The sequence below is a fragment of the Pinus tabuliformis genome, chromosome 1_2 (assembly GCF_031772625.1).
Source record: "Pinus tabuliformis cultivar Carrire ecotype Pingquan chromosome 1_2, CPIR1, whole genome shotgun sequence".
Lineage (NCBI taxonomy): Eukaryota > Viridiplantae > Streptophyta > Pinopsida > Pinales > Pinaceae > Pinus > Pinus tabuliformis.
This window is the reverse complement of record NC_142298.1, coordinates 862,030,503-862,058,325: the sequence shown is the minus strand read 5'-3', so window position 1 is coordinate 862,058,325 and position 27,823 is coordinate 862,030,503. Positions and strand designations below refer to the sequence as shown.

The 27,823-nt window shown below is 39.5% G+C and overlaps 1 protein-coding gene across 1 annotated transcript in view; it reads right to left on the bottom strand.

Moving 5' to 3' along the window:
• The window catches only part of LOC149208645 (MUS308 and mammalian DNA polymerase-like protein), a 358,336-nt gene that overhangs the window by 208,919 nt on the left and 121,594 nt on the right, over positions 1 to 27,823 (bottom strand). Inside the window, exons 9-14 of the mRNA XM_089396147.1 lie at positions 24,940 to 25,140; positions 24,514 to 24,675; positions 24,179 to 24,418; positions 23,523 to 23,735; positions 22,976 to 23,326; positions 22,679 to 22,831 (exon numbers count right to left, since the gene is read on the bottom strand). Of these exons, the coding sequence (XP_089252273.1) occupies positions 22,679 to 22,831; positions 22,976 to 23,326; positions 23,523 to 23,735; positions 24,179 to 24,418; positions 24,514 to 24,675; positions 24,940 to 25,140 (1,320 nt within the window). The remainder of the gene's footprint in view (positions 1 to 22,678; positions 22,832 to 22,975; positions 23,327 to 23,522; positions 23,736 to 24,178; positions 24,419 to 24,513; positions 24,676 to 24,939; positions 25,141 to 27,823) is intronic.

Sequence of the window (27,823 nt, the reverse complement as noted above, 5' to 3'; positions counted from 1 at the left end):
CGGTCGTCGTATTTGTCTTCTAACCATAGTTGTGGTTTCCCAAATCGTAGGCGCATCATCCTCCGACATCCGCGCCAATTCTCAAATGTTCCTTGATGTGTCCCCCACCAGCGCGCAAGTGTTGCACGCAGCGCCCACTTCAACGCATCGAACCGCTATTGTTTCGGTACTGCGGTTTCAAACTTGCTCAAAAATTCATCCACCGCTGTCAATCCATCATACGTCGGTAGATCGCAGGCCTGTGTTGCTACACAACATAGGGATCTGATCATCGTGTTGCAATTCAGCGTTGTTACTACACTTAATTGATTGTGCCAGCACTCGTCTTCTTCATCTGAGTCTGAGGTACAGGAGTTGGCGCGTTCCCACAATTATCTTGTAAATACAATCCAGCTCATCATCGCTTTCATCGTTGCGCACTCGTTCAGTGTAGTGCGTTCCTTCAGCTGGGTCTAACGGGACTACCACTCGTAGTGACTTTTTCTCGAATATCATCTTCCTCTTCTTCAAGTTTATGACTCCATTCATATCAATCGTCGAGTCTATTCCTAGCAACGCAAGATAGGGATTGTTGTAATCAGCAATCTCTATCACTTCAAAGTCCGTCTGCGTGCTCGCGCCTTCAATATTGATTGTTACTCCTTGCAACCTTCCCATAGGCACGATCTTCTGTTGGTTCGCCATTTGTAATTGAATAGGGGACCACTGCAACGCGGGCCTGCCCATGCGTTCCCAGGTTTGCTTAGGTAACACATTCACGTCCGACCCCAAGTCCAGGATAACCTAATCCATTTCATATTCACCAATCTGTGTTGTCAATCTCATCTCCCTCCTAGTGCGCAATGTATGGTTTCCCAACTTCTGGACTACGCGCCGCTCTCTCGATCCCGCGCACCGAGTGATCAACTCTTGTAGTCCTTTAACTGCCTTATTGTCGCGCAACAGCTTCATGCAAGTCTCTAGAAAGGTAGTAAGCATGGAAGGATCCATTTCCGGCTCTGGTTGGTCCTTACTACCTGAAGTGGAGGCTTCCGTGAAGCTCTTCTTAGCTTCCATAAACGTCTCCTTTGCGTGTTCCAAGTCAAACTCAGGTTCCTTTGTAGGAGCCTTGCGAACCCATGTATCCTCCTCAAGCTGCTTCCCCTTGTCCTCCCCTGTGGTCGCACCACTCCTGAGCATCATATTTACGTTGGGGTCTTCTTCGCGGGGTTTAGATCTCATCATTTGGATATTCTGAGTCGGAGAAGGCTGGAGTACCCCTTTCTCGCGCATCTGTGTGATCAACGTAGGACAATCGATCATTTCATGATCAAACTATTCGCAATATGAACAAGACATCCTCGTCGGGTTAGTACAATCGTGGGTGTAGTGCCCTAGTCCTCCGCAATTGTAACAAATCAACTGTCCGCGGCCCCTTCCTGGTCCCATTCCTCCTCGTCCTCGACCTCGCCCTTGAAATCCAGCGCGTGCCATCCCCACAGCTGGGTCAAGGCTTCGCGTTTCTGTCTGCATCCTATAGGCTGGGGTCCGTTCCATCATGAGCTCGTAGTTGCGACAGGTGCGCTCGTCGTGACCTACCGACCTATAGAAATTACAAAACAGCTGCTGGGGAGTCTGCGTATACTTCTGCAGCAAGTGAAAGTTGTCTGTCGTGTGTTTTCCTCCTATCTGACAGATCGCGCACCATAATGTTGGTGTCGCACTCGGCCCCGCCTATGCTTTTGGTCTCAACGGCATTGGCCCCCCTCCTACCAAGTAGTTCACGAATACTAGACAGTGATCCTTGTCGTGACCCTGACCTTTACATTTTATACACCATACTTCTTCGCGCACCTCTAGCCGTGGTGCCCTATCCTACTTCAAACTCTGCATCTCCAAGCATAGATTTTGTAGTTGCGTGTGGATCTGTGAGCGTCATATTAGCCTCGCAGATTGTACTCTTCAATGGTTGATCCAGGTCCCAGGGGGTCTCGCTCGGCAGCATCGTGATCTCTTTGAACCCAATGATTGACTACGTCTTGGATTTCAGTTGGCTAAATTCCCGGTTCAATGCATTCTGGATCTCTGCTATTCCTGTGTTTGGGTGATCGTTAGAGTGCTTGATATACCAAGTCAGAGCGCGATCCTGCAACGCGCTCACCAATGTAGCCTTCTTAATGTTATCATCTGTGACCCCTTGCGCTTCCCACACTGCTCTTACCACGAACCAGAACTGGTCTAGGTCCTCATTTCCTACTCCTCTGAATACAGGTAGCTTGATCGCGTTCGCCATGCTGAACTGTGGGATTGATGAAGGTGGAGTGGGAGGGGATGGAGGTGAGGGAGGTGAAGCGAGTGGTGGTGTGGGTGGAGGTGGTAACTGCAGAATGTGTTGCTTTATCAACCTAACCACACTTCTCGGAGAGAACAGGGCGAGCTCCTCCTCACTCTCTCGCGACAGTGAAATCAGGGGGGGTGTTTTCCAATTCCTCACTATCTTTGTAGGTCTTTCTACTCCGCGTCATCCCAAACATTAATGTATTCGCATAACCCTCTTTTCACATAACAGCATCTTGATCCAGGTATTTAAAGTTTTGACATACCTACCTCGCAGTCCTTTGAGAAAATGTCATTCAGCTTCGCCGTAGCTCACGGTCGTGTCTATTGCGAATTCAGTGATGAATCCCCCTATTATCCAATCAAGCCAGTGGTCCACAGCTCTCGCGATCTTGTCTTTTGATGCCTCTAATCTGCACACCAACTCCGAATTCCACACTATTGGTTGGTCGAGCTTATACCTTCCCTACTGTCGGCTAATCTCACGATCCAATCATACAAGTTCTGTTGGAAAGGATGCAAATAAGATCTCGTGGATTTCCGTATACACGTAGCAATCCAACCACCTTTTCTCAGATAGCTATGGAGTTCTGTTTTTTTGTGTCACGAACTCATGAATCTTCTGACCCAACCACTCTTCAATTTCCTTCTTCGTTGGGTTCGAGTGGGCCTGACCCAACTTCAGCAGTGAGTTTACCAAGCAAATCCCAATACTACCGGCCCTTTCGGCAAAATTCCGCAGAGCACGGACTAGGGTCTCACCCGAGGTAGTATGGGAGGGTGCTCGAACCAGGTTTCCACACCCTAGGGATGTCTTGATGTGGGAGATTGGTGCTCGATCCAGCCTTCGCGCTTACTAGATTACGCGTACCCAAAAGCTTCTAGTGCTCTTCACGCAGCTTCAGCCGCAGCGCGATCAACATTAATTACCTGATTCCTTCTTAATTAGGGTTTGTTCGTTAATTACTAAGAAGATTCTCAATCATAGGCATACATATAAGTGCGCACAGATAAATAAACAAGTATTATCAACACATAACATTCAATTACAGATCTATGAACCAAATACACAAGATATCAAACCAACTGATCTTTATTAATAATGTCTTCAAAGCTTGATTCAATACAGACTCGACTCCTTCCTGCGCACTCAGTTGCAGGGGTCCGCACACTCAGCTGTGGACTCTACTAGGCCTCTGCACACTCAGTTGCAAAGCCTCTATCCTCTACTACGACCCAATACCTTCAGATCCACTTCTATTCTCTACCCATGCTTTTGCATCTATCTATTCCCAACTGACTTTTACACTTAGAGCCTCGCTCTATTTATACAATCCCATGGTCCGACCCACTTTACATTAATTTACATTATTTTAGGACGAACAACCCTAGACTCTTGCGTTGCGCACCCATATTTTGCAGGGTCTTTACATTACAATTGACCAAAACTCGGGCTTCAAGCCCCAAAAACTTGCTATGGGGGGCTCCGCTGCCCAACAAACATGAAGGAGGAAATGTATGTGTGGGAGATGCTTACAATATTATAGGTAGTGGGTTGTGAACCATCAACAACACCGAGTGAAATGAGTTTGAAGTTAACAACAAATGGTGATACCATGTAGGCAGATGAAACCTTGTACAAATCATACAACGTTTGATTATCTCACTTTTACCAAGCCTTAAGATACACACTAGAAGATAGCAAATAGAATATTCAGATATGTAAAAGGGATGTTGGACTTCGGTGTGGACTTTGTCATGGATGATATCTTCAATTAAATAGATTTCACAGATTCAAACTAAGCAAGATCACCATAAGATAGGAAATCTACTTTAGGTGCTATTTTGCAAACTAGTAACAAGCAAATGTCAATTGCTCCACCATCCATATAGTTAGAGACAAACTTTTAGTATGATCTATATCCAAAGTTGTATGAATTATGAGTCTTGAGGATACAAGTATTGAACAAAGTGATGCAACCAACATGTATTGTGATAACCAAGGAGCTCTAAAGCTACTGGAAAGCCCAGTATCACTCCAATAAAAAGCATTTCGAGATTCACCGACAGTTCATCAGGGATAAAGTTTTAAACAAGGCGATTGAATTTTTGTATTATCCTTCATGAGATGAAATAGTTGGTGTATGTTAAATTTCCATTGTTCTATGTTGTAACTTGTAACAATCACTTTAGCCCAATTCTTTTCTTCAATTAGCAATCTTTTCAAAACAATTTTAATCCTCTAATGATCAAGAGCAATTATAGATAGAACAATAAATGCAATGTACAATAAGAGACAATCAAGAGCAATAAGAGTCAGAAGGATTTGGTCATAGACCAAGGAAAAAACCCACAAGGGAGAAAGCCTTTCAAATTCTCTTCTTATTAGATTGTCATAAAACGTTCAGCAGAGAGTACAATGTTCCAAATTCATCAACCAAGAATCAAAGTCAAATCTTTGACCATCCAACAAAACCAATATCCAAAATCCATTATATGAGCCCAAAATTCAAATCTGCAAATCTGTCAAATTCAACAGCAGTCAAATTTGCCATAACCAGTCTAACAGTCAACGGTCAAACTGCCCTCCGAGAGCTTGGTCAACAATCAATAAACTTAGCCTCCAATGTGTGAAAATTTTTTAATCTAACACATGGAAACCCCTACTGCAACTACTGGTTTACAATCTCCTACTTGTTATTTACATTAACAAGGTATTTAATTGCATAAACATTGAAGTAAACATTATTGCAGCCTTCACAGATATACAGATCATGCACTGAAGTAAATAGAAACAATAACACAAGGGACACCGTTATTTTTGGACAATCATCCCCGGAAAAACCCAATTCGGGAAAATCGTTGCAGCATATAGAGGGTTTGTATTATTAATCAGATTTCGTGAATACAATTAGGGTGCCAGAAATGGCTCACCCAATAGAGGATTCCCTCAGCAATGTTACCTCTATCCGAAGACAGATATTCCGGCAAATCAGCAACCGGATGATCAAACCCCACAGTGACTCTGGTTGTTCCCCATGTTGGACAGCGAAAGCTACTCCAAGCACTGCTTAGGAACTGTGTCACTCCTCCAGGAGCTACGTCACCCTATCCCAGCTTAGAATCTGTTGATCTGCTCACAGTCTGCCCCACAAAATATCCCAATGCTGCCTCTGAAGCCCTCTACGACTTCTACGTCAACCTCTATGGCTTCTACGTCAGCCTCTACGACCCTCTGCGTCAGCTCCTACGGCCTCTGCATCAACGCTTCTAGGGCCTGCGTTGTCTCTCTCGACACTTCACTGCCTCTCATATATGTATTCTTCAGCGTTGGATGGAAATCCCTTGTTGAACTACCCCTCACTGCAATTGATCACTAACTCGATTTCCTCAGCAAACCTTGCCACAGAAAATCGAATTCTTCATCTCTCTTGGTGTGTCTCCAACTGACCCTCAAGCCTCCTCTTATACTTTTCATGTTTGATGATTCAACGGTGGAGATTAAGTCCCTAGTCAACGGCTAAGATTAGATCTGGCTTGATCCTCGTCACTTATAACTTTCTCACCCATTTCTTATTAATACACATTAATATTTTTATTTTCCTAAGTTTAGAGTTAGGAACCCATTAAAGATATTAATTATTTTAATAACTCCTCATCCTAGTGGAATTTCTCCAAACGATTTATGGGTCTTGGAGATCTCATGTGCCTTAGCCTCTCCACCAAAATTCAAGGCTAAAGCACATCCGATGCTACCCAAAATCAACACTCCCTCTTAGTGAGGAATGTGCTCTAGCAATGCTTCACCATAGAAGCATCACATTGATCCTTTGCATCGGTCCTTTGTGCTGATGCTTGGCCTGCTACCCCACATCCATTGCACTACTGCTTCTTGTACTGCTGCCCGTGACACTGCCACTGCCACTACTACATCAATACTGCAGCTCCCTCTCAACATGTTGCATCATGTTGCTTGTTGATATGTAGTGGTCAACATAGTTTGGAAAAATTTCGGTAAATTTTTGGCATAAAGATATCATTGATAGCTTACTGTTTTCATTGTCATATTGTTGTTGTCATAAAGTTTTTCTTACTGCTGTCCTAAAAATTAATTTCTGAAAATTAAGTACTCTGTCATGGAATTGTGATAAAATGCATATCCTTTGTTTCATAAACAGAGTATTTTTTTTTTGAGCATCTACTGACATTGATATCGAATTGCAAAGTTGTTTTTGTTCTCTTTGAGTTAAATTGTATCAAGAAGATTTGAAATACGCTGGTGTTTTAACTATAGTATCTTCAAGAGTTTATTTTCTAAGTCATCATCTAAAAAAAGGCGAGCATTTCATTTGGGTAATTGAGGGCTTTTGCGGCATAAGTGTTTTCCCATTCTCAAGTCTAAATTCATCTCATCTTCAGGTGCATTTACATATAAGTTAACTTTGCATAGATAAAATTTACTTCGAAGCATAAGCTTGGTCGATAGACAGATAGATTTCTATCTGTTTTTTCTTGAGAACCTGTTTTAATAGTACTTAAAACGGTGACCTTGCAGTCGTCAGAGCACAGTTCTCTGCAACGCCAGAGGCACCAGGTATGTTAGAATTTCAGGAGAGGTATCGTTAATCACACCTTAGTGTGCTTCTCCTAATCTGCTCTCTCCCAATTACTACAAAATCAAGTTCAACACAAAAAGGATTGAAGGGTTCACATTTAAATACGCATTTAACTAAAATTAACCAAGATTCTTGCATCTCACATTAGTTTTAGGATCTACATTTCATATAAAATAGTCATTCATTTGAGCAACAGTTGCTAATTGATTATTTGGCCTTAATTTCCCTAGCAAGATCGTTGACTCCATAAGACACTGGTATCAATCGTTTAAAATCTAATCAAATCCCATAAGTCTTGCTAAATCTTAATCAAGTACTTGATCGCTTCACTGTGTCTCCTAAACCAATTGGTTCCCAACTAATTCTTCTTCATTCCATTTTTCCATAGGGTCTACCCACCTTAGCCTGCTATAAGGAGACAGCTTAAACGGAGAGAATGGGGATCAGGGTGACAGCCCCTGATCTGAGCCGTTGTCGCGGTGCCTAGACATTCTATGCGACAACATTTTTGGCGCCATTGCCGGGGATATTTTATTCTCGGCGTTTCAACGACATTCATCTTCTCATTTGTCATTTTTTCATTTGAGCCAGCAACGACGACATTTTTTGGCGTCGTTGTTGGGGATATTTTATTCTTGGCGCTTCAAAGTTCAATGACATTTCGTCATCATTCTTCTCATTTCTCATCTTCTCATTTTAGACGGCAACGCCAACATTTTTGGCGTCGTTTGATCTTTTCATCACCCTACCTTTCGTCATCTCATTAGTTGTTTCATCTGCACTTTTAGCACCTACACATTTCGGTTTGTTTCTTGTTTGGGTGGCGACTCCACTTGTTCCATTTATTTTTTCTCAAACAAGAAGCCCTCCCTTATATCGGTTGTTTGTTACCTTTTGGATCCTAGAGTTAGATTCATGTTCAAGTGGCGACTCCACTTCTTTCATTTCTTACAAGAATGATTTTCTTGAGTAGAGTACTCTCTCTAGCATCCATTTGGTCCCTCATTATTCCTTCAAGCAAGTCATCATGGATCATCATGGATGATTCATTTACCCCGTGTCATTTTACTAATGTTCTCCATGATATTCCGGAAGTGGCCATTCATAAATTATCTTTGTTCTTGGGTGGTGATTCAATCGCTATTAGAAAGCATCTATGCAAGTTTACTCATACAATACTCAGATATTGTCGATTCCCAATATGATCATGAAGATGTCAAAATGTGTCTATTTGCCTTCTCTTTAGAGGGTGATGCTTTGAACTAGTTTAATAATTGTCCTGAAGATTCTTTCGCTTCTTTACAAGACATCGTCAATGCTTTTAAAGATAGATATGGTTATTAAGATAACTCGCCTTATGCCCCTAAAATTATGCAATAGAATGAAAGTGATCTTGTGAAGGATCCAGCTATCGATGAAAGACTTCAAGACAATTCTCCATATCAGAATGTGTCAACCATTTGTACCGTTGCAAATCAAATCCATGACAGTGGGAAAACAGGGACAAGTTGTCAAATCAGCATCGACAATGAAATGGAAAATCATAAGCAAATTATAAAAGAACTAATGCGGCTAGTAAAAATTATGGAGCTTATTTAAGAAAAATTTGTAACTAATTACATCAAGGATATGAAAACTTTATACACCCACCTGGAAAAATGTGATAAGGAGATGGAAATCATGAAAATTAAACACTTTGATGACGTAACCGACATGCAAAGTCAGTATGCTAAGGAAATGGAAACCATGAAAGCTAATCATGACAAGGAAATTAATTCTATGCAAAACAAGTTATTAGCCCTAGAGGAAAATATGACGATCTTGGAATTCAATCATTCAAATCAAGTTACTGCCATGGAAGCAATTGATCAGGAAGAAAAAAGTGCGATTCAAAACAAGTTGTCAACTATGGATGAAGAAATGACCATCATGAGATTCGATTATAATAATCAGCAAGGAAATCATAAGAAAGAGATAAACTATATGCAAGATTGTTTCATGGGCATGAAAGCAAAGAATGAAAAAGTAATAAAAGATGTGGAAGCTGGTCAGATATGTCTTCAGAATAAGTTATTGACCATGAATGTTGAACACTCTAGCCAGATGGATGCCATAACAATACGAGTACAGAAAATTCAGCGTCAGTCAGAGGATGAAAGAAACAAGGAAACGTCAACAGATCATAAGACCCACTATCTGCTGCAGCAAGCTCCATCTTATTATGAGGTCCTTTGTTCCATTGAAAAGTGGCTAATGAAGGTGACCTGTATAAAATGGAAATTAATAATCAGGTTGATGCTCACACGGTTAATCCACTAGTCATAGAAGATCAAGTTATAACTCATGACACCTATAAGACTGGTCCACCTTTCTTGACAGAGCAGATGCAAAATGAAGAGAGACATGTCATGCATATTGTACATACCTCATCTGAGAGTTTTGAAACAGAATTTTCCACATCATCAGTGATACAGCCTGCCACAAAGAAAAAGCGCAAAAGAAAGAGAATGAAAAAGTGATTTGATGCATCAGATGGCCGCGAGTAGCATGATTTTCAGATAGGAAAAACTCCTACCATATGCAGAATTGGACATGGCACATCTGAGAAACAGCCAACGAATTTGCCTGAAAGTAGGCAAATGCTCAGTATGCACTATATTGAATGCATCTGATGCCATGGGGCATCTTTGTATTGTTTTTCTAACCTTATGCCCTGTTATTTCAGTATTTCATTTTGTAGTTAGATTTGGTTTTTCATGTTGTTATACTAGTTAATAAATGAAGAGTTTATATCTTTCCTGTGCTTAACGTTATATGATGATTTTTGGAAGGAAGCTACTTATGTTTTGTTGTGTGTTGCATGGATGCAAATTCTGGATTCTCACATTCCTCCAGTGCGGCAACGTGTCCCCAAGTAGAGCCAGATGTTGACCACTACATATCAACAATCCATAGCAGTACACCCCCTGTTTTTGCAAAAGGGGATAGTGCCTGATCGAAGTGTTCATGTCATCCAACTATCATCATCAGCCTAATCATCATGTTATGTTGTAAACCCTTTTTGCATGTGTCAATTGTAAATGATCTCAGCAGATCTGTGTCGTATATGTAATTGCCTAGGTAAACCTAATTTTTTGGTGACGATCTAAATTCCGGGAGGTTTTTTGTCTCACCAATCCATTCTCGGATGGTCAGCAAAGTTTTCATTTAGCCTTACCCCAAAGCCGGAGTGGATTTTATCACTGGGATCTTAGGGTAGTCCTAGTGTTTTAGATCAAGTCTATGTAAAAGTGATTTGGGAATAATCCTAACTATTTGGTTAGGTTATTTTATTACAAATTGCTTGATCTACTAGATTGTATTTGTGTCGCAGAATTGGGTAGTCTATGAGGGTCCTTTTCAAATGGGTTTCCCCCCTTGTAATGTAAAAAATGTGAAAATCATGATGTAAAGTGTCTTGAGGGTTGGAAAAATAATTTATCCCCTCATAGGTTAATTAATTAACTTTTCTAGCGAAAATTAATTAAAATCATAAGCCAAAAATTAAATTAATTCTAGGTCTTAGGTAAATTTAAATTCTCGAGGGCAAAATTTGTTGGTCCTTAAAAATTAAATTTTAAGAGGTCCAAGGACTAAGGTAAATTAATTATTTTGCTAAATTTTAAGCTTTTGGTCCCTAAGGTTAAGTCAAAGTCAAAATTTTGAGGAAATTAATCAAAAATTTAACTTTTGAATCAACTAAAATGCATTTAATTGAAAAATTCGAAATTTCCTCAATAAATTAAAATTTCGACAAATGAGATTAAAAGAAATTTTGATCCTCATCAACGGTCGAGATTGCTTTGACAAGGATCACTCGAACTAGTCGTTGAAGGATTTATCTTTAAATAGGAGGTCATTTGTCAGTCAGTTCATCTGATCTCTGGATCGTGTACTAAGCTCTCAAGCTCTCTTGTATACCTTTTTGAATTAATGCAAAAGTCTTTGGGGTTTCAACGTGCTGTAGTGTTCCTCTTCATAAATTTATGGTAACATTGTTTTAATTTCTACTTAATATTATGTGAAAATTATCAATCAATAGCTCTCTTAGAATAATCTAAATACAGGTATCTTATTCAGTTTGTTGGATCTAGGGTAACATTTTTAATTTTGATTGAATTAGTAGGTATCTCTATTTCTTCATAATTTTATTGTTGTTCTATTTCTCTAGTTGATTTGATGATTGATCTAGTGTTTGCAGAAGATCTCTCAGGTTCTCATTGAGCGTTTGGGGATAGTTCTCGATTGGACCAACCAACTCTCAACATATTTTTTGAAGAGCCTACTTCATATAAGCCTCAGGATTTATCTAACGATAATCTTTTTTCTGCAGGGTGTTTTTGGGCTAGTACCTCTCTAAAATTTAAAATCTTTTAAATATTTTGTGGAAATTTTGATAGATCTGGCTATTAAGAACCTTAGATTATCAGATCTGGGAGCGGAGTTGGACTCATACTCCTCAGATCTTATAGATCTGTAATTTATTTGTATAGATCTGTAAATTATTTGTATAGATCGATTATTTACTTGTGTAGATCTGAAATTTTGTAACATAATTTTGAATTTTAACACTTGGGTTTTTGGATTTTCTCTATTTTTGTACATATTGGGTATTGGGTTTTTCTCTTTTCACTTGTGCAGGAATAGATCTGAAAAATCAGCCAAGTAAATCTTCAGATCTGAGCTAGATCTAGACCCTTGAGGGCTAGATCTCAAAGATTGTTTGCAGGAATAGATCTGGGCTCAAAAGATTGTTTGCAGATAGACCTAGAAATCAACCAAGCAAATCTTCAGATCTGGGCTCAAAAATTGTTTGCAGGAATAGATTTGAGAAATCAGCCAAGTAAATCTTCAGATCTAAGCTAGATCTAGACCCTAAAGGGCAAGATCTGGGCTCAAAGATTGTTTGCAGGAATAGATCTGAGAAATCAGCCAAGTAAATCTTCAGATCTGAGATTTTTTCAAGCAGATCTGGGGGTTTTGAGACAGATCTAAGCCCTAGAGGGCAATATCTTATCCCAAATCTTTTTACAAGGCCAGCCATTAAAGATTTTGCAATTAATCTGGAGATCTGAAGCAAAATAATTTTTTTCAGAACAAGGGTTTCAAGTTTTGGGGCTCCTAAGCCCAAATCTGTCTTCTCCTAGCCCAACGCTAGTTCTATTAGGCCTAGTGCTAGCTCTCATTGGCCCTAGATTCCCTTGCTCCATTTCTAATCTGAATATTTGATTTTCTGAAGCTAATCATTGGTGGGTTTTTGCGTAAAATTTGGTAAAAATTTGTATTTCAAATATTGATTTTTTTTTGGCAACTTGGGCAAGTGATCTTCAAGGCCTAAGGGTTTGATCTGTAAACCATATTTTTCCTCATTGTTTGCTACAACAGTCATATACCTTTCTAATAGTGGTGAAAAACACATCTAAGTGGTTTGAAATTAACTAAAAATTGCTAAATACATTAATAAGTCATTTATGTTTGATGTGTATCAAGAATTTGGCCTAGATCTACATTTTGGGTCACTTTTATCTCTGAATAATTCTGTTTCTAAAGTCTGAAATATAACAATGGAAAAATTTCATGTGGGTTAGCCTAAAATCAGTTCCTAAGTTGTCTAATACATTAAGGAATTAATTTCTTGAGTTGGGCATTCATCATTAGGTGTATTTCATGTTTCAATTGATGGTTGTAATAAGTATATCAGATTTGATATAATTCCGGAAATCACATCACAACAGGCTGTTTGGAAAAAATTTGGTAAATTTTTGGCATAAAGATATCATTGATAGCTTACTGTTTTCATTGTCATATTGCTGTTGTCATAAAGTTTTTCTTACTGCTGTCCTAAAAATTGATTTCTGAAAATTAAGTACTTTGTCATGGAATTGTGATAAAATGCATATCCTTTGTTTCATAAACTGAGTATTTTTTTTTTGAGCATCTATTGACATTGATATCAAATTGCAAAGTTGTTTTTGTTCTCTTTGAGCTAAATTGTATCAAGAAGATTTGAAATACGCTGGTGTTTTAACTATAGTATCTTCAAGAGTTTATTTTCTAAGTCTTCATCTAAAAAAAGGCAAGCATTTCATTTGGGTAATTGAGGGCTTTTGCGGCATAAGTGTTTTCCCATTCTCGAGTCTAAATTCATCTCATCTACTGGTGCATTTGCATATAAGTTAGCTTTGCATAGATAAAATCTACTTCCAAGCATAAGCTTGGTCGATAGACAGATAGATCTCCATCCGTCTTTTCTTGAGAAGCCTGTTTTAATAGTACTTAAAACGGTGACCTTGCAGTCGTCAGAGCCACAGTTCTCTGCAGCGCCGGAGGCACCGGGTATGTTAGAATTTCAGGATAGGTATTGTTAATCACACCTTAATGTGCTTCTCCTAATCTTCTCTCTACCAATTACTACGAAATCAGGCTCAACACAAAAAGGATTAAAGGGTTCACATTTAAATAGGCATTTAACTAAAATTAACCAAGATTCTTGCATCTCACATTAGTTTTAGTATTTGCATTTCATATAAAATAGTCATTCATTTGAGTAGCAGTCTTTGCTGGAGCAACCTTTGAGTCGGAAGCTTCTCCCTTGCCTTTCTTCCTGGGGCACTGAGAGGCATAATGTCCCAGCGCCCCACAGTTGAAGCACTTGACCTTGGAGATGTCTTTCTTCTTCCTCTTTTGTACTCCCTGTTGTCCCGCTAATGCGAGAGCTGCATCCTCCTCTTTCTTGATTCGTACTCCCTTACCACTACTCCCCGCCTTGGTCAATCTACTGAGCTCTTCCTGTCGAAGAGCTACCCACATCTACTCCAAACTAGGGAGAGTCGCTCTAACCAAAATGCTTTGGACAAATGTCTCCCACTCCTCGGAGACTGCATTCAAGGCAATCATGGCCATGAACTCTGGATCCAGTGTAGACCCCATGAAAGTAAGATGGTCACAAATTCCTTGCAACTTAAGCAGGAACGGATCTATCTCCTCTCCTTTCTACATCTGATATGAACACAATTGATTTTCCAATAGCATCTTTCGCTGCACGGAAGAGCCTTGGTATAAGGTGGTCAGCGTCTGCCACATCCCCCTTGTTGTGTTCTTCTCAACAATATGTGGTATCACATGATCCTTGACCCTGTCTAGGATCATGCGTTTCGCCTTCGCCTTCGCCTCGGCCTCCTCATACTTCTCATTTGCATTAGGGCCAACTGGGACAATTATTGTTTTCAAGGCATATTCCTTGATGTGATGTTTATCCAGGATTTCCAGGATCCTGGCCTTCCAAATGACAAATTTGGAAGCCCCATCCAATCTATCCTGATCCCTCAATCCGTTCACTGCCATCTCTGCTCTTCTTCTCTAGACTCCCTTTGAGTCCTGATTTCCCTCTCGGAAATCCTTCGGCCAACTGTCGAATCACTCCTCCAATCCTCCTTTGCCGCTGCAACCCGGATCTAGATTTCTTGGCTAGAAATCTGTCAACGTAGTGCTTCCCTCTACCTTGGTTTAGTCTTCTTAGATACTGTTCTACCCTGACAGAAATAGTGTCCCACTAGCTCCTCAAATCGAAATCTACTCAGCTCCCTTAGCCTCGACAACTGAAGAATCTGAGCCCTTATGGATCTGTGCAATTACAATGAGAGTTGGATCAACACCTCCTGGCCACTGCGCTAATCCTTCCTGGCTCGTCTTGCTCCCTCTGCCTCTGCGCTAGCCTATACCGCTGACGCAGCTACTACGTGGGTCCTCCTAGCTACTACGTCACCTTCACCTAGCTCAGAGTGCTGAAGCAAGGCACTGCGTGAGCCTCTACATCACACTCTCTACGCTGGGTCACACTCTCTACACTGCGTCACTCCTCTCACCTCTTCAGCTCTGGAACAGTATTGTTGCTCGGGATGGTTGATTCTCTGCTGCAATTTCTCAGATTTTCTCGGTTGGTGTCTTCAGTCGTCTCTGATCTGCAATCGCTCTGATACCATGTGAAAATTTCTAAATCTAACACATCAAAAAACCCTTCTGCAATAACTGATTTACAATCTCCTACTTGTTCTTTACATTAACAAGGTATTTAATTGCATAAACATCGAAGTGAAAACTATTGCAGCCTTCACAGATATACAGCTCATGCACTGAAGTAAACATAAACAATAACACAAGGGACACCGTTATTTTTGGACAATCATCCCCGGAAAATCCCAATTCGGGAAAACTAGTGCAACATATAGAGGGTTGGTATTATTGAGCAGATTTTGTGAATACAACTAGGGTGCCAGAAATGGCTCACCCAACAAAGAATTTCCTCGACAGTGGTACCTCTATCCAAAGACAGATATTCCAGCAAATTAGCAACTGAATGATCAAACCCCACAGCGACTCTGGTTGTTCCCTATGCTGGATAGGGAAAGCTACTCCAAGCACTAAGGAAATACATCACTCCTCCAGGAGTCGCATCACCCTATCTCGGCTCAGAATCTGTTGATCTGCTCCCAGTCTGCCCCACAGAATCTCCCAACATTGCCTCTGAAGCCCTGTACGACTTCTACATCAGCCTCTACAGCCCTCTGCTTCCTCTGCGTCAGCCCTTCTAGGGCATGCGCTGTCTCTCCCGACACTTCACTGCCTCTCAGATATGTATTCTTCAGCATCGAACGGAAATCCCTTGTTGCACTGCCCCTCACTGCAACTGATCACTACCTCGATTTCCTCAGAAAACCTCACCATAAAAAAATCAAATTCTTCATCTCTCTTGGTGTGTCTCCAACTAACCCTCAAGCCTCCTCTTAGGGTCAGCCTCCAGGGTCTGACTCTGAATTGGCCTAGTTCACCGAGCCATACCCTCAAGTAGAGGTTAGGGTCAGCACTGTTTCTCGTGAATCCAAGCTTCACCAAGTAACTGTCAATGCAAGCATACCAGGCTCTAGGGGCTTGTTTCAAACCATATAATGTCTTCTTCAACCTACAAACATGAGTCTTCCTGTCATTTACTTCAAATCCCTGAGGTTGCTCAATATGTACTTCTTCCTGTAGCACACCATGAAGAAATGTCGTCTTTACATCCATCTGGTGAAGGGTCCATCCTTCACTAGCAACAATGGAAATAATCGATCTAATGGTCATGTAGAGGGCAACTAGTGAGAAGATGTCGTCATAATCTTCTCCCTCTTTCTAGGAGAATCATCTAGCCACAAACCTTGCCTTGTACTTTTCAATGCTTCCATCAGCTCTATGTTTGATCTTATACAGTCATTTCGAGGTTACGACAGACTTTCCTTTAGGTCTCAAAACAACATCCTATACATCACTCTTCATAATGGATTCATATTATTTGGCCATAGCATCCTTCCAAACTTGTTCTTTCACTGCTTCTTCAAATGTGGGAGGTTCATCTTGAATTATGTTTCTCATAGCTATGACGTACCCTTGGTAACTGCATGGCTTCTTGTTTTCTCTAAAGGTCCCTTTGGCAAGAATATGTCTCTTAGCATTCTGTAATGTATCCTGAAGCCACATAGGTCTCTTCCTTGTTGGGGATCACTTGTTGAAGGGTCCAAAGGATCTATAGGCTCCATGGGATCATCAACAATGTCCTTTTGAGATTCTAGCACAGAAGGTCCTTCCAGTAGATCCATATCATTATCCTTCTTCTCAGTATGAGAAGGTGGATGAAAGTCCCTTTCTTTTCCAAGGGTAGCATCTTCATCAAAGGTTACATCCTTGCTAAACTTGATCTTCCTTTGGCCAGATATATATATTCTAAATGCTTTAGAATTTTCACAATACCCAACAAACGTACCTTTCTTTCCGGTGGCTTCCAGCTTGTTCCTCTTATCCTTTGGCACATGAAAGTATACAGGGCAACCAAATATCTTGAGATGTCCAATGTTGGGCTTCACACCTGTGAACATTTCTCAGAAGTCTTGTTATTTAAGGCTTGATGAGGAACCCTGTTTTGAACGTATATCGTTGTATTTGTTGCTTGTCCCCAAAGAACTTCGATAACTTTTGATCATGTAGCATGGCTTGGGAAGCTTCCACAATGGACCTGTTCTTTCTTTCAGCCATTCCAGTTTGCTCTGGATTGTAGGGTATAATAGTTTCCTTCTTGATTCCTTCCTTCTTGCAGAACTCAGTGAACTCATTTGAAATGTGCTCTCCACCATTGTCAGACCTAAAGACCTTAATTTTCTTCCCTGTTTGATTCTCTATCAGCGCCTTGAAGTCCTTGAACATATCAAAAGCCTCATCATTATGCTTCAAATAGTAAATCCATGTTTTCTTGGAGAAGTCATCAATGAATATGATATAATAGAGATGGCCACAAAGGGAGTACACTGGCATAAGTCCACAACGATCCAAATGAATGAGTTGAAGAATTCTACTGGTCTTATTCTTGTTGGAGGGGAATGGTCCCCTTATCTTCTTTCCACTAGCACATCCCGAACATACTTCATGTCTAGCTTGTACATCAGGCATCCCAGAGACTAACTTCTTCAATTTCAGTAGGGCTTCATAATGTAGATGTGCCAACCTGTAGTGCCATAGATCACTTTGATGATTGGTGTCATGGACCATTGCCAGTAGAGGTCTCCCATTGACTCTATAGAGTCCTTCAACTCTAGATTCCAAGGTGAAAGCATCTCTCATACGATATTCCATTTGCCAAGTGAGGACTGTTCCTCTTATGTAGGCTACTCTCATCCCTTTGTCTTCCAAGGAAGATATGCATACCAAGTTCTTCTTTAGTCCTAGAACATACATTACTTCATAAAGAAGAACGGATTCCACAGAGTCCAAATCAAATTTGATAGAACCAAAGCCCTTCACTAGATATGTAGAGTTGTCCCCAAGAATGATCTTCAAACTTGTCTCCCTCTCAACCATATTTGAGAGGACTTCCTTATACTCTAAGCATAGTTTGAAAACTCGGAGTCGGACTCGAAACCGGTCAAGGGTCAACTCTGACTCAGACTAGTTGATTCCAGTGACTCAGTCTTCGTAAAAATTACATTAAATATTTCATTTTTTATGAAAAAACATATTTTTAAAGATTTTCATTCATGTTTCCAAACTCAAAGCAATAGAATAATAGAGAGAAGACAACATATGATCAAAGTATACTCATGAATATATCTATTATATCAAAATGGCACCCAGTGCACTGTCCGATATAGGTAATATATAGAGATCAGAACAAAAACACATAACCAAGGAGGTTGTAAATGGCCTCTACAACAAAACAATACAATTGCAAGACTACAAGTCCCTAATACAAAATACTTTCTATTGATCACTACTCATTACTGCTAGACAAGGCAACATCATTTGGATCAGACTCTGAATCGGGGTCAGACCTCCTCAATGTGGCTCCAAAAACCAAGTCCAACTGCTCACAAGCTCCTCATAAACTCTCAGACAAATGCAATGAGATAGTTGTGAGGAAATATGAGGGGGTTGGGTCACCTTTATATGTGTGGGAGAGGGGTACAGATGCTAGGAAATAGCTTAAACGAAGAAAAAAATGATTTCAAGTCCGCCTAGCCAACCTTTTTTTCCCGACGCAGAGGCCGGCCAGTTTAAGTCGGGCTCAGTCGGTCCATTACTGAACCAGCTGAGTCGGTGACCAACTCAGCCAGTTCGGTAACGGACCGATCGCCGAACCGGATAATTGACCTAGTTAGTCCGAGCAAGCGTATGGCTTGGTGAACTAGACCAAATCTGAGTCAGACCCCGGAGAAGTGTCTAGAAGCCCCACTATCTACCAACCAACTATCATATGGATCTCGAGGGGAAGAACTAGAAAGTGCGGAAATAAGAATATATTCAGATTGGTTAGCAACGGCATTATTTTCACACCTGCAATTTCTTGCCATCTTTTCAGGACAATAGCTTCCTTCTCGATCATTACGAGCATCTCTTCTTCTATCATTGCTTCTTCTCCCATCATTGTACCTATTGTTGTTGTAGCCTCAGTTGGATCTTAGAGCATCTCTCTTTCTCAGATAGTCTCGAGCATAGTGACCATACTTGTGGCAGTTGAAGCATTCAACTTGAGACCTATCTTTTCTAAACCTTCTCTTAGAGTCCTTGGATTCAGGAGAAGACTTTCTTGGATTGGATGGTCTCCCTCTACCTTTCTTCTTAGCTTGTGCAGCAAATGCAGAGGTCTCTCTTTCATACTTTTGAATCCTTTCTCGGGCAATCATTCTAGTTTCCTCTTGAGTTCATTGTCCAACAAGTTAATCAAATGTCAAGAGTCTATTATTGTTGCTAATAGTGGTAATGTAGGTTTCCCAAATAGGAGGAAGACCTTGAAGAGTGATCATCACCAACTCTCCATGAGATATAGTCTCACTAGTAGTCTACAATTGATCCCTTAATTGGGATACCCTCATGATATAGAATTGAATAGATTCTCCTTTGGTCATCTTCAATTCCTAGAGTTTATTCTTCAAGGAGAAGATATGATTCAAATTGTTGACTTGATACATCCCAACTAGCTTATTGTAAATGTCCTTAGACTTTTTCAAGTTACCAACATAAACAAGTAAATGATCTTACAAACCATCAATGAGAATTTTCTTATCTTTGAGGTCACCTTTCTTGTACTTGGACCTAACAGTAGCAGAAGTGTTCTCCGGAGTCTCAGGTACTATTCCTTGCACATATTCCAAGACATCATTGTAACTAGTATAACTTCCAACCTGATCTTCCAAGCAACAAAGTTTTATGAATCACCCAGCTTGTCATTATCCTTGAAGAAAGAGGTAGATATCTTGTCTTAATCAAATAGGCTCCTTCAACTTCTTTCAAAGATGATTGCTCTTGTGTCTTGTCTCCTTGGGCTTTGTTCTTCACCTTAGCTCTGATACATGTTAAATGTCCATTGTTCTATGTTGTAACAATTACTTTAGCCCAATTCTTTTTTTCAATTAGCAATATTTTCAAAACAATCTTAATCTTCCAATGATCAAGAGCAATTGTAGATAGAACAGTCAATGCAATGAACAGTAAGAGACAATCAAGTGCAGTAAGAGACACAAGGATGTGTTCAAAGAACAGGGAAAAGCCCCACAAGGAGGAAAACCCTTTCAAATTATTCTTCTATTAGATTGTCATGAAATGTTCAGAAGAGAGTACAATGCTCCAAATTCATCAACCAAGAGTCGAAGTCAAATCTTTGACCATCCAACAAAACCAATGTCCAAAATCCAACAGATGAGCCCAAAAGTCAAATCTGCAAATATGTCAAATTCAACAGCAGTCAAATGTGCCCTAACCATCCAACAGTCGATGGTCAAACTGCCCTCCTTGGTCAACAATCAATAAACTTGGCCTCCAATGCTGGTCGAAGCTCAGTCAAAACAGCTCCAAAAATATCAGTCAAACCTGGTCAACAGAGAGGAGGTCTGCAGTCAAACTTGTGGTCAACTTCAATCAACATGCACAAAAAACCTTGGTCTTTGTGCCTGGAAATTCGGCCTTCAAAACAGTTCCAAAAAATGAAGTCAAACCAAGTCAAACAAGGCCCAAACTACAAAAGTCAACGTTGGTCAAACTGCTCGTCACAGACAGATTCTGGCCTCTTGCAATTTACTCTCTCTCCTCTTCGCATATGTGGATGAAAAAGAATGTGTGTTGTGATGTGTTTCCAAATGAAAGTGACTTGACTTGTATTTATAGGCATTGTAGGAGGGCTAATTTCTCTTCTAGGCTGACCTTGACTTTTGTGCCACTGCGGATTTTCACTTTAAAATTACTTTTTTCCTTAACCAAATTAAATTCTTCCAAGGGCAATTTGGGGATACTCTGGATGAGGAAGATAGTCAAATGAAGGGAATTTGTCCCTGAGCTGCCAAATAAACAATGTATTTAACATGATTTTGTCAAGGGACAAGTTTAGAAAATTTTGTGCTGATTGTTGTTCAAGTTAAGGAAATGCAATTTAATGGGGGATGATAGAATAATCACCAATAATAAATTATGTTTGTAAATAAGCATACTAGTAGGCCTAGTTATAAAGTAAATGTAACTCTATATACGAGTAAATAAGGCATATGTGGGTTGACTGAGTTAATGAGTAGTTAAGGGATGTGCTCGTACCTTTGGGAGATATGTCTGAACCTATGTACATATGGCATAGAGTTACCTTCCATAATGTAATAATCATCTCAAGATGTGCACCATTATCTTTAACCTTTTTCTCAATGCAAACTCTTTGGAAACCCCTCTCACATACTTGGAACTATAACAGAGTCAGCAATGACCATACTTTCGAAGCATTAACTCGATATCATTTTAATTTATATCTTGTACTTTCCTTTCTTGTAAATCTACATGTTTATTATCATTTGCTACTTCTTTTCTATGTTCAGTGTTTCTGGAAGGCGCATATAAATATGTTATTCCTACAAGGATTCGAGAAGTGAACCATAGCAATAAGGAACATTCATGGAAGCCTTTTTTATATTAGTAATGATTGTGTTAATATTTATTTGAAAGTATAAAATTTAGCAGCACCAAATGAGAGAAATATAAGGAGAGGTAAATCTAAGAACAAAGACACAATTCTGAATTGCAGTTTCTGAATATGGAGAGTGAATGCCATGATTTTGGTTAGATCCTTTTCCATATTTCAGCATTTCTTCTCCACATAATTATTTATCTTGTCAAATGTAAGTTATTGAAACTTATGGTAGCTTCAGAAGGTCTTCTACATAGGCTTGGTGTCTTAGCATGTGGAAGATGATTTATTTCCTCATTGGGTGCTTGTTTGGAGGAGTAACTAATTTATGTCTTCTTTCCTAACTCTAACTTATGAAAAGTACAATAATTAAAGAATTAATTATTGCGGACTATTAAGTCATTTTCTAGGGATAAATAGTTTAATTATTTAAGTGACCTAGAAATGATCTCAACTGTTGATCTCCAACAATTTCTAGAAGGGAGATTAGGGTAAGAGATCCAGGGTTAATGAAGATTATAAAAAGAAGCCTAAGAAAGAGGTGAAGACACAAAAGGAGACACAACAAGAGAGCAATTTTCTCTACTATGAGTGGATCAGTAAACTGAAGAGCAGATGAGAAAGACTCCAGGAGGATTCAAGGGCATATCCTGGAGGCCGAATTGCTGGAGATTGCAAGGCAGAGTCACTAAAGAGAGGGAGGTCGATTTGATTGGAGAAGTCGATTTGCCAAGGCCAAATTTCTTGAGGCGCTGTGGCAGCTCAAAGGGAAGGCGCAGGGTCGATTTGCTGGCAAATGGTTGGGCCGAAATTCTCTAGGCCAGGTTCCTTCAAAGGCCAATTTCAAGGGGGCCAAGTTACAGGTGCCCGTAAATGTATTTTTCCTTGTAATTCTGTGGGTTGGAAACCCTGATTTTCCAAATTAATTAATGACAGAGAATTGTTGGGGTATTCATATTTTGCAATGTGTGATTGATCTCTCCTAATTTTTATTTTCTACTGCATAAATTTCTAGAGGTTAAAATACCAATGATTTTATTCTTCGGTAATTCAGAATTTATTTCGTAAATTAAATAAATCGCAAGGAATAGATAAGTGCCATGAGAAAATAAACCTGGGCTGGTATTAGGAGATTTAACATAAACATACCAAGTAAACAACAAGGTGAAGCCTACTAGCAAACTGGTTAAAGATGTCAAAAAGACAAGACAGAAATAAATAGAAATATAAGTATGAATGGAACCTGATCCAGAGAAGACAATTCCATAAATCTCTGATAGTATAGTTCCCAGTCTGGTTCTATGTCAACATTGATAGGTGTGACCTCATATAGTAAATGAAGATCTGACGCAAGCACAAACCCTTCTCTTGCTCTAGCAAGATCCTCAAGCACAATCTGGATTGCAAAAAGAAACACATATTTGTCAAGTGCATTGAATTCTTCTCTTTTTTTCTAAAATGGAAGAAGAATTCTCACAGCAATACATTAATAAGTGCACTAGGTGATGTTTTAAGGTAGAAAAATATATCTGATTACTACCATTGATTCTTCTGGACTTAGAGAACTCCCAAATGCTGCACGTCCTAAAGGTGTCGTAGAATAGATTTGAGTTGGTTGATCCCACTCCAAAAATTTTGCATGGCATAGCCAGTAAAGCGAATCTTGTGCCGATTTTACCACATCTTCAAATGGCTGTGTTGAGTTCAATAGCGTGCACCTCACATACCGATGAATATCATTCGCTGTTTGCACAATACCACCCGCCACAACTTCTAAAATAGCACGTTTCATTCCATTTTTATCTTCTGCAAGACAAGATTGCAGAGGGGGGCAGCTTTCATTTAACAATGTTGTTATTCTTTTCACTTCTTCAGGTTTGCAAAGTATGATCTGTTGAAAAAGCAAGGCAAAACCATTAAACGATGCAATGAAATTGTTAAAAACTCAGGTCTACAACTCACTACCACACTGAAGATCTACAAATCAGAGACTATAGGAACAAACAATTCAGTACTATGATTGTCAAAATAATGACTTTGCAGCATGATATTAACACTTTAATTTAGTTTTAAAGTAATCAATATACACTTTCTCCCTTTGTATCTATTCCAGCCCGCCCTGCCCGTCCAGACATTTGCTTGTATCTTGTTCCATCTATGAAATCTCGTCCAATCCTAGGCTGCCGAAAAATCACCCTTCTGGCCGGTAAATTGACACCAGCAGCTAAAGTAGATGTAGCTGTTAAGACCCTCACATTTCCTTGCCTATAACAAGTCTCAACTATCTCCCGCTCTTCAACCTGTACATTCAATAGAGCCCAGAGGGCTCTTACATCAAATAGAAATCTAATTAGAAGTTTGACCCCCACAACTGCGATCACCCCTCATATAACTAAACAGATACCAATCCAAAAAAACGCATTTAATGCTTCCTAATCAGTATACATAATTATAGTAAAAAGAACCAGACAGATGGAGAATGTATAGCTTGACGTCCTAATTATAACAAAAATCAGTATTACATTGATTAACAGAACTCGAAAGTTGAAACCTAGTTTGGAATGGTTTCAGACACATTTCAAAGCTGATGTTACTGAGGAATCAAACAAGAAAATCATAGTTCCTGTTTCCAGGTTGCATTTCCTATTTCATTGGATTACAGCTTAAAGTATAGAAATATCTGACAATTGAATAAATTAAGAATAAAGGCAGCAAAATAACAGATAGATACATCAGCCCATACCGTCAGGCCTGCATGATGAAAAGCCACTCGAGATGGTAGAGTTTCAGCTAATGTAGGGTCCAACCCTGCTGGAGACTTTCGTAATTCTTCAACAACAGACAAGGCATCATTCCATTGCAAGCTGGACTGTCCATTTTGAGAAGCAAATTCTTTAATGAACTTAGCAATATGCCTTGCAGTTGTCTCACATGCCTTACGGCTTGAACAAAATACAAGAACAGAATGCCCACCTTGAATAACCTATCAGACAAGAATTTGTAGTCATATACCTAAAACAACATCACCATCTTTCTCTAAAAACCGTTAAGAAAGAAATACAAACAATACTGTTTCACCTCATTGCATAACTCAACAACATGGTCTGGATCTTTTCCTCCAAGATCAGCACCCTTGCGAATTGTACGAACCACTTCCATAGTCTTGCTGTAAACCACATTCCCAACCTTTATGTACTCAGACAGAGGAATTGGCCTAAACTCAGTTTCATATAAGGCAGCCTGCATGAATATTTGAATGCCCAAGAAGATAAAATCACACACTGCATTTCAACATACAAAAAAATCATTACTAAAATAAAACTTACACTTCATGTACCACATAATCTTTTCCTACTACCCATTTTGCACATTGATACATACCACCGTATAATAAAAACATATTTAGTAATTATGTATCTTCATTTTCCTGATATAATATTAATTTGAACTCCACATTTCTCTCATGGCTATGAAAGCATTCATCAAACAAAGGCAGTATACAACCTGAAGCCAATTAGCAACAGCGGCTACATTTGGCATTGTAGCACTCATACCAACTATTTGCATTCCACTGCTAGGGTCAGTTTTCCCACTGCTATTGCCTGGGCTATCACCATTAGAGGTCCCTGAACCCCCTCCCCCAGCTGCATAGAGCAACTTTGTCAACATCAGCTCCAACAGATATCCTCTACTTTGATCTCCAACCTGTCAGAAGCAACAATTAACATAAAAGCATGGCACAGGGAATCACTCATTTCACATTTTTGATGAAGTGTCGATTATCAACATTTGAAAAACATATTCCAATAAAATCTAGATTAGTGCATATGCTTACAAATATGATAGACAAATACATCACATTTCAAAGGGAAGATGGAAACTTCATTGTTAGATATAAGTTTATAACGGTGCATGCAAGATAGGTTTCCTCAATAGTAAAAATATAATTCTATACAAAATTTCATGCTTCAAGAGAAACACATTCCTAACAATTTGACATCAAGAGCAGTTGAAATAATGCATGCAAAGTACATACTGAGAAAATAGATATATAAATGACAAAGGTAGTTGTTCTAATCTGAGCTTTTGGTTTCCAAATTTAAAGAGAATTTCTGGTTTGTTTGTCTCAATTCCCAAGCACATCAAAAGATAACTACAGCTTTCCAGTTTGCAAACATTAACAGATTTAAGTGGCTGACTGTTACATCCCCAGATGTACCAGGCAGGACTTGCAGTTAGCCACCTACGATGAACAAGACACTTTATCAAATTTCAAGTTCACAAGCCTTGCATGACAATGTTTCCCTTTCTTCTAGTTTTCTTCTCCATGCAATTTCCCTACCCCCATGGGGGAATTGTAATAAATGATATTATCATGAAGAACTTATGTAAAAGATTTACCTCCCAAGGGCTAAGGAAATTATTCTAGAGTGTTTTTTTAATTAGTTAATTATTTATTACTTTTTAGCGATTAATAATTTCCTAATTTTTTCACTCATAATTCCAAAGCTAGATTACGACCTAATGGCTAGGCCCACAGTTGCCACAGTCCCTAGGGATAAGTTGTGGCGTAGAATGGAAGAACTTGAAATTCCTGTGCATTATAGAGCCGCTGTCCATAGACTTTATGAAGAAGTGAAAGTCAAAATTAGAACCTCAGCAGGTATTCAGAAAGCTTTAAAGTGACATTGGAGTCAAGCAAGGTTGCCCTCTATCCCCTACTCTTTTTGGTTTATATATTGATAAATTGGAAGAGTGACTAAATCTGCAAGGTGGAGATGGTGTTCGGTTGGGGGAGTTTGTGATAAAGCTTCTTTTATATGCTGATAATATTGTATTGATTTATAAATCGGCCCATGGATTGCAAATGCACTTATATGCCCTTGAGCATTTTTGTAGAGCAGCGGGGATGCAAGTCAATACTAGCAAGACCAAAATAATGATTTTTTTTAATAAAAGGAAGCAGAGCCAGCATATTTTCTTCTTTGAAGACAACATTCTTGAAAAAGTAAATGAGTACGAGTACCTTGGGATTGATTTCAACAACAAACTCAATTGGGAGGACTGCAGAAAGAAGAGAATTTTAGGAGGGTGGAAAGCATTATATGGGATTGCAGAAAACGATTAGATGGGATTGCAGAGTTATGGGATTGGAAAACGATTAAAGTGCTTTTTGGACTCCTAGTTTGTCCAGTGCAATGTTGCACGAAGCGGGGACGTTTTTTGGAAGCGGGGACGTTTTTTGGAAGCGGGGACACGGAAGCGTCATTTTCCAAAAATCTAGGAAGCGAAGCGTCTACTATATATATATTTGCATTTATACTCAAAATAAACATCACAAACAGGCGGAAGCATCCAGGAAGCGTCCAAAACAGGCAGAAGCGTGCTTCCGGGGACGCTTCCTGTACGAATCCGCACGGGACGCGCTTCCTGCAACATTGGTCCAGTGATTCTATATAGGTGTGAATTGTGGGCTAGCAGCACTCCCGTCTCAAAATGGAAACAAATTGAGAAAATCCAAAAACGCTTGATCATGAGCAAGTTCAAAATAAAAAGTTCAGTATCTTATGAGATAATGTTGAGTGAAACAGGAGCAACTCCCATTGAAGCAATTGCTATGGTGCGGCTCATAAGATATCTAAAAAGGATTGAGCTAATGAGAGTAGGTAGATGGCCTAATGTTATCTTCAATGAAGGCATGAGTGAAAGAAAGAAAACATGGATGAAACAAAACTACACATGGATGCAAAAAATGGAATATCTACCTCAACGCCTATCCCACAAATAGCAAGGAGCTAAAGGATTTGTTTATGGAGAAGTTTCATAAAAAGGTATGGGGAAAAGAGTTGGGTAGAAAGAAGTAATATTACATTGAGGAATTCAACCCTACATGTGATCTACAACAAAAAGAGTTCATCGGAGCTAACATTTCGTGAAAGGCAAAGGTTCTTATTGCTCAATTAAGGACCTACTCTCATCAACTTCAGTGTAAAACAATATGGTGGAAAAGGCCTAAAGAGGCTTGGGAAGAACGGGTGTGTACATGTTGCACGTCTGGGGCTGTGGAATTGGAAAAACATTTCATTTTGGAATGTGATGCATTCAAAGACATCAAAGAAAGTTATGAGAACATGTTAGCATCAGTTTCTTGGCATTGTCTTTTTAGCGAGGGAATCGCTGGAAGGTTGGGTCAACTCATCATCAATTTGAATCGGAAAAGAATTGAATTGCAAAAAGTGAAAAACAAGGAACTAATGGTCTCATAGACTATTTTTAGTCTCATGGACCTTAGAATATCATTTCATTTTAAAAAAATCGCTCCCTGGTTTTGAGGGAGCGATCAGGAGCGATTGCTCCTTGACTACTCCCCTTCAATCTGGGAGTGATT